This window comes from Meleagris gallopavo, chromosome Z (assembly GCF_905368555.1).
Source record: "Meleagris gallopavo chromosome Z, MGAL_WU_HG_1.1, whole genome shotgun sequence".
In the NCBI taxonomy this organism is placed as follows: domain Eukaryota; kingdom Metazoa; phylum Chordata; class Aves; order Galliformes; family Phasianidae; genus Meleagris; species Meleagris gallopavo.
The window spans coordinates 70,322,318-70,334,528 of NC_139435.1; the positions used below are offsets into that span (position 1 = coordinate 70,322,318).

At 47.1% G+C, this 12,211-nt stretch overlaps 1 protein-coding gene across 1 annotated transcript in view; it reads left to right on the plus strand.

The window, feature by feature from the left end:
* LOC104915361 (E3 ubiquitin-protein ligase TRIM36) overlaps positions 1-12,211 on the plus strand; it is a 77,559-nt gene that overhangs the window by 63,811 nt on the left and 1,537 nt on the right. The window contains exon 8 of the mRNA XM_085214108.1: positions 11,999-12,205. Within this exon, the coding sequence (XP_085070234.1) occupies positions 11,999-12,205 (207 nt within the window). The remainder of the gene's footprint in view (positions 1-11,998; positions 12,206-12,211) is intronic.

The window sequence follows — 12,211 nt, forward strand, 5'->3', positions numbered from 1 at the left end:
GGATGCCCTCACTTGTTCTCTGGTTTTATCTCGGCAGGCTATTCTTGCAGTGTGTTGACAAAATATACCCATTTCACCTATCTAACTATCTAAGGGTGCTTCTGGGAAGGGTCATTAAGGATAAGTGACGTAAACTTTTCAGAGATCTTCCCCGAGTTTAAGCAGAAAGACTCCCAGAGAACTATGACAGCGGAGATCATGAAAAAAAAAAAACAATTAAACCATTTAATGCAGAAACAACACTTGATTCCACAGTTGGAAAAAAGGACCGGCCGTAGCATACCCAGCCGTTTGGAAAAAGACCCCGCGCTGAGGGGCCCCAAAAGCCCACCCCGAAAGACACCGCCCCCCCCCGCGACCCCAAGGCCCGGCGGGCGCGCGGCCGGAAGTTGCCAACCGGAAACGGGAAACCCCGCGCCCCGGGGGGGCGGGGGGGGACCGCGGCCTGCGAGATGGCCCAGAGCGGCTCCAAAACCCTAGAGTTCAGCCTGGGCGGCCCCCCGCGGAGCGGCGGCGCAGCGGTGTTTTTTTCCCCGTGGCGGTGAGGAGGGTGGGCGTGCAGGTGCTCCGGTTTCTGAAACCCCACAAAAGGTGAGCGGGGGGGCGGGGCGGCTGGGGACGAAAGGGGCGGAGATGGGCCCCGGAGGGGGCGGGAGGGGGGGCTGTGAGGGCTGCCCGGTTGTCCCCCCGCCTGTTCCGCCCCGTCTTACCCGGCTCGCCCGGGGCCCGGGCCCCTTTCCTGAGGTGGGGGAAGCTGAGGTGCGTTCCCTCTTTTAGGGGTTTAATATTGTTTCACGCTTTATGGGATGAGTGGTTTCTGTATTGTGGTGCGTTTCGGTTGTGGTCGGGGTTTTGTTGCATGTGATGAGCCTGGCACGGCCCCGGTTACCCGCTGTGCGCCTTTTAACGTGGTAGTTCTGCTCACTGTTTTAGCGGGCCCCCGGGGGCACGAGCCCCCTGCCGGGGGCACTCATTAACGTCGTATTTTCTCGCAAGAGAAAAAGAAATGGTGCTTATTGTTGGGTTTCCCAAATTGTAACGCAAGCCCTTTTGTTCCAAACACGGGAACAGCTCCGAAGGGCTGATCTGCAATCAGGCAATTAGGGAGAGGAACCCGTTCATGAGAAAACGTTGGTTTAAAATTTGTCAAAAGCAGCTACCTCGTGATTACAAAGGCTTGGGTTTTTGTGACTGCCAAGTGAGGTAAATGTAAGCAGTTTACACTGAAACATGCTAAAGAAGTTCCCAAAAAAGGCATTTCATTCCCCAACCGAAAGGAGGAGTTGGTTTGGGAGCTTTTTAAAACTCTGACTGAACGAATCAGTGCTGAAAGGGGAGTGCTCTTTTGGGGAAAGGGTTGGGTAAGAAACGGACTTGAGTGGGAATGGGCCAACATTCTTTAGGAGAACGTTTCAGTAGTTTTTTGGAAGAGGACCGGTTTCAGTAAAGAATGGGGATGGCTTTATTTCTCGAGCTCAGCTTCCCCCTGCAAGAAGAAAAAGAATTAGTTCTTGAGATTCCGAAGGGGTGAACGTGCATCAGAAAGTTCCCGGGAAAAAAGTTAGGCACCGTTGAAAACCATCAAATTTAAGAAATTTTGTAGGGCCGACTGAAATCCTTGCCATCAGCCCCTTAAGAGGGGCTGGGAAGATCAAGCTGGGTGTTGTGTTTTGGAGGGGCATGTTTTTTTGGGAGCTATTGGTTAAAAAGGTTGAACGGTTGGAAATGGATGTTTTTAGGGCTTTTCCAAAACCTGGTGATTTATGATTCTTTTGAAGCATAGTCCAGAAAATGGGTTGTGTTCCAAACTAGTTTGTTTTCCTAATGGGCAACGCAGGGTTGGGGGGCCAATATTATCAAGAAGTAAGATGTGGAAGTGTCTTGGAAAGAGAGCAATGCAGGTTTTTGTTTGGCGGATTATTTTCCTGGTCACCAGAAAATCTCAAAAGGAAATATTTTAATATTATGAAAATCTTAACCAGGGAAATGAAACGGAACACATTAATTTGTCTCCTTTCTTTTTGACAGTCTTGGAGTTAATTGGCAAATTTAGAGAATTTGGGGAGGGGACCTTGGAACCCTTTTTGAAAGTATCGTTTGGGCAGAAAATAGTGCACCCATGGAACAGCAAACTCCCCGCTCTTCCAATCTTCTGGCGAAAGGGAATGAAAAAAAATTTTAAAGTGATTATTTTACACTTGCAGTGTGATTTTGTGAAAGTAAAAAAAGGATTGAGAAAAAGGGGTTTTGTTTTTTTGTGTGTGGGGGTGTGATTCGGGCATCCCATTTCTGTTTTTCTATTGCATTTTGACATCTGCGCCCAAGGCAGAGTGGGAGGTAGAGAACTACGGAGAGAGTAAAGGTTTCAGAAAGTTAAAAGGAAGTAAAAAAGTGAAGACTGGAGTTCTTGAGAAAAAAGAGGAAAATGCAGTGTTCTTTTACTGCTGTTCAATTTCTTTTTTTTTGTTTGGGGAAAAAAAAAGAACAAACATAAATTGAACAAAATAAAAAGATGAGTTATTTTTACGCACCAAATGCATGCGGGTTTTTTTTTGCCGTGCTTGTTTACGTTTGGCTATAATTGCATTCTCGTCTCATCCTTGATTTGATAGGCATACACACTGAAGGACTCCTTGAAGATATTGCTGTGTGATGCGTGCCGCTCATTTTAGGGAGCGTTTCAAGGATTTTCAGGTATCGCAGACTAGCTTGCTGTGCTACCAAATGCATATGAACTAAATTTTTTGGATGCATGCGCTTGGTGGCAGCACATCATCAACAGCCATGGGCAGGGCAAGCCTAAAGGGGGAAACCACGTTTCACGTGAAAAATTTTTTTTTTGATCAGAAGTGTTCGGGAGTATGAAGCAGAAGCTTGTGAATGGAAGGCAAGCCAGGTGTGCCTTTTTTCATTTCTTCACCCTCCCCGTCTACAGATGCAGTTTTTGCTCTGCTCTCCTTTCTTCTCTTCTTGGAATTCTTTGTTGGTTACAACTACTTCACAGAAGGAAACCCCAGAAATCAGACGAGCTCGTGTAAATGATCTCTGTGTGAACGCGTTTAAAAAGTTTAGTTGTAATATACGCGTGTGCTGCAAGGGCCAAATTTTTATGCTAAAAAGTCGCTGTATTTTTTGAAATGTATTTAAATCTGGCCAGGATTCAGAGTTGTTCCGATGAGTCACGTAAACTGACTTTTAAAGCTGTGTTGTTTTCAACAGTGAGGGCTGATGCCCAGATAAATGCTTTTCCTCCGTTGGAAGTGCCCCTTTTTTGCTTAAAGGGAGGGTCAGTATAGAAGTCCATCTTGACAGTAAAATGCACGCACACAAATCTTTTGGGGTACTAACTGAAGCGCAGAGGAAAAAGATTCTGCGTGGAGAAACCTAAAGTTCAGACTCCAAATGGGGAATTCCACTCAGCAGTTTTTTGGATCCCAGAAGTTTGAGCTGTGATATTGCGTGTGGCAGCACTGGGGTTCTCATCCTTCTTTTTTTTGCAGCTGCCAACTTCTGGGTTATCTAGGCTGGAAGGTAATTTGGGCGTGTGGCTGGGCCTTTAGGCTGCTGTGCAGCCGAGTAGAGTCTTGCAGCGTTGCTGCAGGAAATGAGTGTAGCGTGTGAAGAAGGACTGACGTTTGCTTTCTGAAGGTCTGAAACTGTGTTTGTGCTAAATCTGTAGTTCTGTGAAAATTGCATCATTTATCACAGCACAACTGTAAGGAAGCACAGTCCCGAAATGGGTTTTTTTTGTAAGGGGGGTTAAGGGTAAAATTTTTATTTATCCATGCTCATCCTTAGCACATAAGGGGTTTCTGTTATTGTTGCAGTAGGTCTAGCATGCTGGTATAGAATCACAGAAGCATGGGTTCTGGAAGGGGCTTTTAGAGATGATCGAGTCCAAACCCTTGGGAAACCCGGTTCCCCACAAAAGGTTGCCCGGGTCGGCGTCCCGCCAGGTCTTGAAACTCTGCTTAGAAGGGGACTCCACAACCTCTCTGGCAGCCCGTTCCCGTGCTCCATCACTCGCAGGAAAGTTCTTCCACACGTTTGCGTGGGTCTTCCTATGTTCCAGTTTTTAGCCATTGCTCCTTTACCCATCACTGAAGAGAGTCTGGCCTCATCAAATTGCCGCCTGCACTTCAGGTATTTATAATCATTGATCAGATCTTTCTTTAGCTTTTGCTTCCCCGGGGTGAACAGCCCCAGGTCTCTCAGCCTTTCTTTGGACAGGGGATGCTCCCGGCCAGTGCTCGTGTTTGCTATACATAAATGTCAATGTAAAAAGTGCCTCGAGTGAGACGGAAGTTCTGTCATTTAGTAGTCACCGTTGCTGCAGAGAAATTCTAGATAAAATGTAGCTTGAGACTACTCCAGGGTAGTATTTTTTGTTACTTAAGCTCCTCCTTACTTTCAGCCTTCAGGGTTTTACTGCCTCATCGCTCATGGGACCCGATGGGGGGGGTCCACGTGTGCTGGGGGGGCTGGCGAAGGTCGTTTCCAAACCGTTTTCCATCATTTTTAAGAGGTCTTGGATAACAGGGGGGGTCCCTGAAGACTGGGGGAAAGGCAGTGTCACTCCGGTCTTCAAAAAGGGCAAGAAGGAAGATCCGGGTAATTTTAGGCCTGTTAGCCTCACCTCCGTCCTTGGAAAGGTGATGGAACAGCTTGTGCTGGATACCATCTCCAGACAACTGGGAGAAAAGGAGGTTATCAGGAGTAGTCAGCATGGGTTGGCCACTGGGAGGTCGTGCTCGACCAACTTGGTGGCCTTTTGTGATGGTTTTACATGTTGGGTGGATGGGGAAAAAGCGGTAGATGTTGTCTATCTTGATTTTAGAAAGGCATTTGTCACTGTCTCCCACGACATCCTTATAACAAAGCTGAGGAAGTGTGGGATAGACGAGTGGACAGTGAGGTGGGTTGAGAACTGGCTGACTGGCAGAGCGCAGAGGGGCGTCGTTGGTGGTGCAGGGTCTGGCTGGAGGCCTGTAACCCCGGGTGTCCCCCAGGGGTCTGTGCTGGGTCCGGTCTTTTTCAACATGTTCATCAATGACCTTGATGAGGGGGTTGTGGCCACCCCAGTAAGTTTGCTGATGATACGAAGTTGGGAGGATGGGTTGACCCCCCCAAAAGGTGTGCTGCCCTTCAGGGGGCCCCGGACAGGTTGGAGAACTGGGCAGTAAAAAACCGGATGAGGTTCAACAAAAGCAAGTGTAGGGTCTTACACCTAGGGAGGAATAATTGCATGCACCAATACAGGCTGGGGGGTTAGCTGCTGGAGAGGGGCTCTGCAGAGGGGGACCTGGGCGTCCTGGTGGGGAAAAGGTTGGCCTTGGGGGGGGAGTGTGCCCCCTGGGCCAAAAAGGCCAATGGCTTTTTGGGGTGCATTAAGGAGAGTTTGTCCAGCAGGTCGAGGGAGGTGATCCTCCCCCTCTACTCTGCCCCGGGAAGGCCTCATCTGGGGTACTGTTTCCAGTTCTGGGCTCCCCAGTACAAAAAAGAAAGGGATCTTTTGGAAAAAGTCCAGCGGCGGACCCCAAAGATGGTGAAGGGCCTGGAGCATCTCCCCTGGGAAGAAAGGCTAGGTGAACTGGGTCTGTTTAGCCTTGAGAAAAGGCGCCTGAGAGGGGACCTGATCTAGGTTTATAAATAGTTTATAAATACCTGAGGTGTGGCGGCCATAGCGGTGAGGCCAGTCTCTTTTCAGTGGTACGTGGAGACAGGACGAGGGGAAACGGACATCAGCTGCAGCATAGGAAGTTTCGCACGAATGTGCGTAAGAACTTCTTCCGGTGAGGGTGACGGAGCACTGGAACAGGCTGCCCAGGGGGGTTGTGGAGTCTCCTTCTCTGGAGATATTCAAGTTCGCCTGGACGCCTGCCTTTGCGACGTGTGTAGGGAACCTGGTTTGGCAGGGGGTTGGTCTGGATGATCTCTAGAGGTCCCTTCCAACCTCTACAATTCTGTGATTCTGTGACTTTTCTCTGCCTGTTTCCATTGACATTAGATGACATTTGAGACAAGTAATTCAGTATTTCACTGTTGGTTTTTTTCCACATTTTCAACAGTAGTAACTGGGACAGCTCTTAACACTGAGAAGTCTTTAATTTGAGGCTCTTTGTGAAGAATTGCCTTGCTGTTGAGTGTGACATCTTTAACACGTGCTGTGCCCCAAGTGCGCAGTTCTCAGACCGATGCCAGGGCTGCTGGGCTCACTGCTTCAGGTCTGGGAGCTGCTCGCTCTCCGTGCTCCTCTCTTCCAGCTGCATGTCCTGCCTGCCCCTGCCTTCCTGCCTCTGAGCAGAGCATACTTCTTGCTGAGGTAGTTTGCTGCTGCTGGGTGAAGTTAGCAGAGAGCTGCAGCGTGGGTCTGGGGCTGGATGGCTGGGAGGGGAGCAGTGGGTGGGAGGAGATGGGCTGTGCCCCTTCCACCGCAGCGGGCCGCTCACTGTCAGGGAGTGGCTTTGTTTAGGCTGTCCCATTTCTGTGAAATGGACAAGTGGGAGAGCATTCGACCAGCAAACCAAAATGGGATGATTGTATGATGTGCAGTTGCGTTGTCTGACAGGTGTCTATTTTACTGAAAGTAACTACTGACCAGCGTTACAGGAGCATGAGCACTAAGGGGTTCCAAGAGCCCTAAGGGCCAGAGGGCTGTTGGACAGGTATACGCTTCTTTGGGTCAGAAAGTGGCTAGAAGGCCGTGCCCAACGGGTGGTGGTGAATGGAGTTAAGTCCAGCTGGCGACCCGTTACGAGTGGTGTCCCCCAGGAGTGGGTACTGGGACCCATCTTGTTTAATATCTTTATTGACAACCTAGATGAGGGGTTGAGTGTACCCTCAGTAAGTTTGCAGATGACACCGCGTTGGGAGGTGGTGTCGATGTGCCTGAGGGTAGCGAGGCCCTTCAGAGGGATCTAGATAAGCTGGATCTGTGGGCTGAGGTGAATGGGATGAGGTTCAACAAGGCCAAGTGTCGGGTCCTGCACTTTGGCCACCACAATCCCATGCAGTGTTATAGGCTTGGGGACGAGTGTCTGGATGACTGTGAAGAGGAAAGGGACCTGGGGGTGTTGGTTGATGCTCGGCTGAACGTGAGCCGACAGTGTGCCCAGGTGGCCGTTAGGGCCAACGGCATCCTGGCCTGCATTAGAAACAGTGTGGCCAGCAGGAGCAGGGAGGTCATCATCCCCCCCTACTCAGCACTGGTGAGGCCGCACCTCGAGTATTGTGTTCAGTGTTGTTGGAAATATCCAAATAATTTTTGTCAGGACGGTATCTCTGATGAAAGCAGATTTTATTCGCGATTGCAGTGGCGGGCGTCCCGCAAGCAGGAGCGCACCTATGGACACAACATGACAGCCTTTAGACCCTGTTTTCTCCCCCTTGCCTCCCCCCCTCTCCTGTTTCCCCACTGGCTGGGTATCCAGGTTCACGATCTTGTCAGAGGATTTACATTTGCTATTTACTTGTTAATTTGTTTGTTATCTGGTGTCAGTCAGTCGCCATCCTGTTGTTTCCACGATGTCTCAGTGCTCTTCTTGTCGAATTGATATGGTGATTTGCTTCCAAGTCTTGATCACCGGGGCGGGGGATGATGCCAGGCCTTCCGATGTCTCTTGAGGCGCTTCCTCGGGCATGCCGTCACTTGTTCTCTGGTTTGATCTCGTGCAGGCTATTCTTGCAGTGTGTATGACAAAATATACCTATCTACACCTATCTACACCTATCTACAGAGCGTGCGTTCCTGGGAAGGGTCATCTAGAGGATAAGTGACGTAAACTATCAGAGATCTTCCGTGAGTTAAGCAGAAAGACTCCCCAGAAGAACTATGACAGCAGAGATCATGAAATAAAAACAACACATTATCCAATTCTAATGCGGAAACAACATTTTGATTCCCACAATTCCCCCCTTTTTCTTTTTTCATAGATTGTTGATTTCTGCAATTCCTTTTGTTTTCTTTTTTTTTCAAGGTTCACTTTTATAGACATCTCCTTCTTCTTCATTTTCTTTATCTCCCATCTCCTCTACTACCATCATTTTATCCAAATGTGGTGGCTGCATCGGTGTTTACTTCAACAGTGCTGTCTCGATCAATCACTCTACCATCCCCTCATACAGGGGATAACTCAGCGACCAATGGCCATCAGGGCTCCTTTTACTACCATCAAAGAAGTACGTGTGGATACAATCACTCCTTTCCATTCACCAAACCAGGACTCCAACCATCCAGTGATACAAGTATCTATTCCTGATTTTTCTGACATTTCATTGGCAAGGGTGGAAAGCCCTTGCAATGCCTTAGCTATTTTGTCACCCGGAGCTGTGTTATTGGGATGATGGTGCAACAACAAGTACCCAGCATTACACAGGCACCTCTTTCTTCAGCTTGTATCGTGTCTTAGGAGATCCTATTTTCCCAGGCCTTCCTACTTGCGGCATCTAAGTGTTCTGCAATCCGCTTTATTGCACTCGTTGCATAATTTGTAAATCTCCATTGATTAGAACAGATGTAGTTAATCCAATCTACAGTTTTGTTGATCATCACCCACCAGGACGGTCACTCAAACCCTGCAACAGTTTGATTACTCGCCTTAAAATCATCAGGGACAACAAGAAGTGAAAAGTTTAAATCCTTGGCTTGCTCACATACCAAACAATTACTGATATAAGTATACGTTGCAATGATTATTTTTTTTTACAAGAGATGCATAAGCATTTCCATCAAATGCTGCACGTAACTAAAGGAACATTTCCAACAATTATAAGAGCCCGTATTACTGTCCTTGGATTTACAATTGTAAGGATCCAGCTGACTTCAGTTCCCATTGTGTTTGAGGGACCTTCTCAACTCTAGTGTGATGTATCCACAATATTTGTTCTTTAATTTTTACTGTTGTGTGAGACGTTAGCAGCACCTGGAACAGACCTAGCCACCTTGGTTCCAGGGGCAAATCTGAAAGAGATCTGCAACATGCATGTAAGCTCCTTGTAAAATATTATGTATCAGGCCGTCAAGGCCTTGGGCTCTAGTTCCTAGAACAGTTTCTCTATTTCCCAACGTTATTCCTGTAGACTTATCGCATGCTCAGTTATTATTTCACTCTCTAGTTGGGTAGAGATCCCCGTTTGTACAACATCAGGCCCTTTGTACAGTGTTTTGAAAGGACTTAACCCTTCTTTGGCTCTAAGTTTCATTCTGGTCCTAAGGAGAGCCAAAGGCAACAACTGTGGCCAGGACAGTCCAGATTCCTGGCCCAGTTTTACAATCTGTGGTTTAATTAGACGGTTCATCTTTTTCACCTGACCACTCGCCTGTGGTCTGTGTGGTAAGTGCAATTGCCAATTTATTCCCAATGCTTGCTGACCTGTTGGACAATCTCTGCAATAAACTGAGTTCCCTGGTTGAAGGGTATTGTTGCAGGACACCCAAACCTTGGAATAATCTCCTGCAACAGTACCTTGGTTATTTCTTTGGCTTTATTGGTCCTGCAAGGGACCCTCTTCTGCTCACCCTCTCGGGCATTGGTTAGAACTAGCATATACCAAAACCCTCCTTTTTCCTGGCAGTTCTGAAAAAATCAATTTGCAATTGTTGCCCTGAAAGGTTCCCTTTCCCAACAAGCCCCACTTGTACCCTGTTCCTGGTACTGGGGTTGCACAGTTACTTTCTGGTGTCTGTACCCCCCCGTGTTTGATTATGTTCTTTTAGAACCAAATTCTAGAGAATACTAACGGGCACAACCGCTCGTTTGCTCTCTCCCCTCCTAAATCATTAATTAGATTCCTATCCTCTCTAGGGTACCTTGTAGGTTCTGACTAAGGTTCAGATATTTTAAGTTTACCGTCTGGAATTAAAGCCAGTTCACCAGTTTCTTTTCCTTCAGCTGCCTGTTCTGCCACCTGATCCACCATCGTGTTACCCGTTTCCTGTACAGTGTCACTCTTCTGACGTCCTTTACAATGTATAACAGCCATGCTGCTCTTTGGTAGATTTACATCATGCTGAATGTTTTCCTTCTGTGTAAGCAGCCCTCGCTCTTTCCAGATGGTACCATGAGTGGGTACCACCCCAAAGCACATCTAGCATCTGTCCATATATTTGAGGTTCTTGTCAAGGCGGTTATTTCAGCCTCCTGAGTGGAGGTCCCCCCAGGAAAAGGTCTTGCTTCAGTTACCTTGTCAGTAGCAGTTACTGCATATCCTGCCTTACTGTTTCCTTGTCTTCACAAAACTCCTTCCATCGATGAATGCAGGAATCCTCAGCATCGTCCAGCAGTTCCTCCTGTAGGTCTGACCAACTGGCACAGACAGTCTCCGTGCAGTCGCACACTGCTGGCTTGGAGGTAGCTCTGCGTTGTTGTTCTGGGTGTTCGGCAAATTGCTTCCTTCTCTTTGATCAGTTGTGCTTTCTGTTGAGAAACTTGATAGCCATTTAAATCAAGAAATTCAGCAAACTCACAGGCCATTGTACACAGTCCTCCTTTGTTACTGTGGCATCCACATACTGCAGTAAAGTTCCACCGTGGAATAGAGGAACCCAAATCTCGGGCTCACAAGCTGACCACTTCTCAAAAATCGTTGGGCTGTTCTCACAACCCTGGGTAACACTGTCCAGGTTAACTGAATTTTCATTATTATTTTTTTTTTCCTTCACCCCATATTGGAGTTTTCTTATTCAAAGGCATTTTAGACTTTCTTTGGCAAAACCGGGCAGAAGAAGGTGTACTTCAAATCCAGAACGGTAAACCCCACCTACTTATTCCTTAACTTGGTTAATAAGGATATACACCATAGGTTGTACATATTCAACATTTCTATTATTTGCCCTCAAATCTTCTACCTAACGATAGCTCTTGCCATCCGATTTTTCACATGCAAGATTAGGGTGTTGTATTTGAATTCCTATCCAAGTGATAATCCAAAATTCAAAAAGTTATTTATTATTTCTTTTATCCTCCTACAATCTTGTATCCTCAAAGGGAATTGCTTTACCCTGGCTGGGCTGACTCCCGTCTTTAACTTAACTTTTATTGGGCTGCATTTTTTTTTGCTCTGCCAGGCATTCCTGATGCCTGCAATCCCGTGTATACCTGATTTAGGATTTACGTAACTTCTGGGGGTACAACATTGCTTTTCCCAGTTTGTGTTAAAGCCAAGCTTAAAATTTTCAGTCAATTGCTCTTGCTTGACACTTAGCTCCAATTTTCTCTACTGAATTTAATCTCTACATTCAATAGTTCTAATATGTCACGCCCAAGTAATGGTTTTGGAGAACCCAGCATGTACAAGGATTTATATATTCCTACTTCTCCTAGCCTGTATTTAATTGGTCCCCTCAAAAGAAAGTGAACTTCTCTTGCCAATAGCTCCTACAACTACAAAAAAAGTCATCTACGGGTAATAGTTCTTGATGTAGCACAGAGTAAGAGGCATCCATATCAGAAAATAAACCTCTTTACCCTGCTTCCCCAGCTGCTTTTGGCCCAGTGGGGGGGGAACTCTCCCTGAGCCCTTCCAGGCTCTCCCTTACCTCTTCTTCTTGGTAAGGACATCCCTGTTAGACCTTGCTCAACTTTGCCTTCCTCAGCCTGTGTTTTTTCCAAACCCTTTTCGCTTTCTAGACTTTCATCATCACATACATTACTAGCATTATATTTCAGCTTCACCCCCTCCCCTCCCCAGGCTTCCAGTGCTCACGCTGGGATATCGGGTTTCCGAGATCTCTGCAGATGACGGCTATTGTCACTTTCAGTGTCCCGTCCCATCCCCATTCACAAGCAATGCACCCTTTACAGTTACAACGGGAGGCTCCGGCCCCCACCTCTTTCTCCTACTCCGAGTCGTTCTTGCAGAAACACAGGCAATGTCACCTTTAACTGTGCAAGTCATATTATTTATGCTAAGCTCCTGAGCAAAGACTGATACAGATCACTCTAGAACAATGCATAGCTAAACTTCTGGATTTTTTTCTCCTTAATCTGTGGCCTTCCAGGTCTTGAAATACCAGAAATCAACGAGGAGCAATGCAGAATGTGTAACAAAGCTGTGATCAGTTGGGAGTCCTCCGGGAAGACAGACTCTGCTGATATGTATGTTCTTCAGTATCGCAAGCGTAGTAGAGAAGAGGAGAGTATGATGTGGCAGGAAGTTGAAGTTTACAACAAGAGCAAAGGCATATCTGATCTTGATGATGACAGTAGCTACA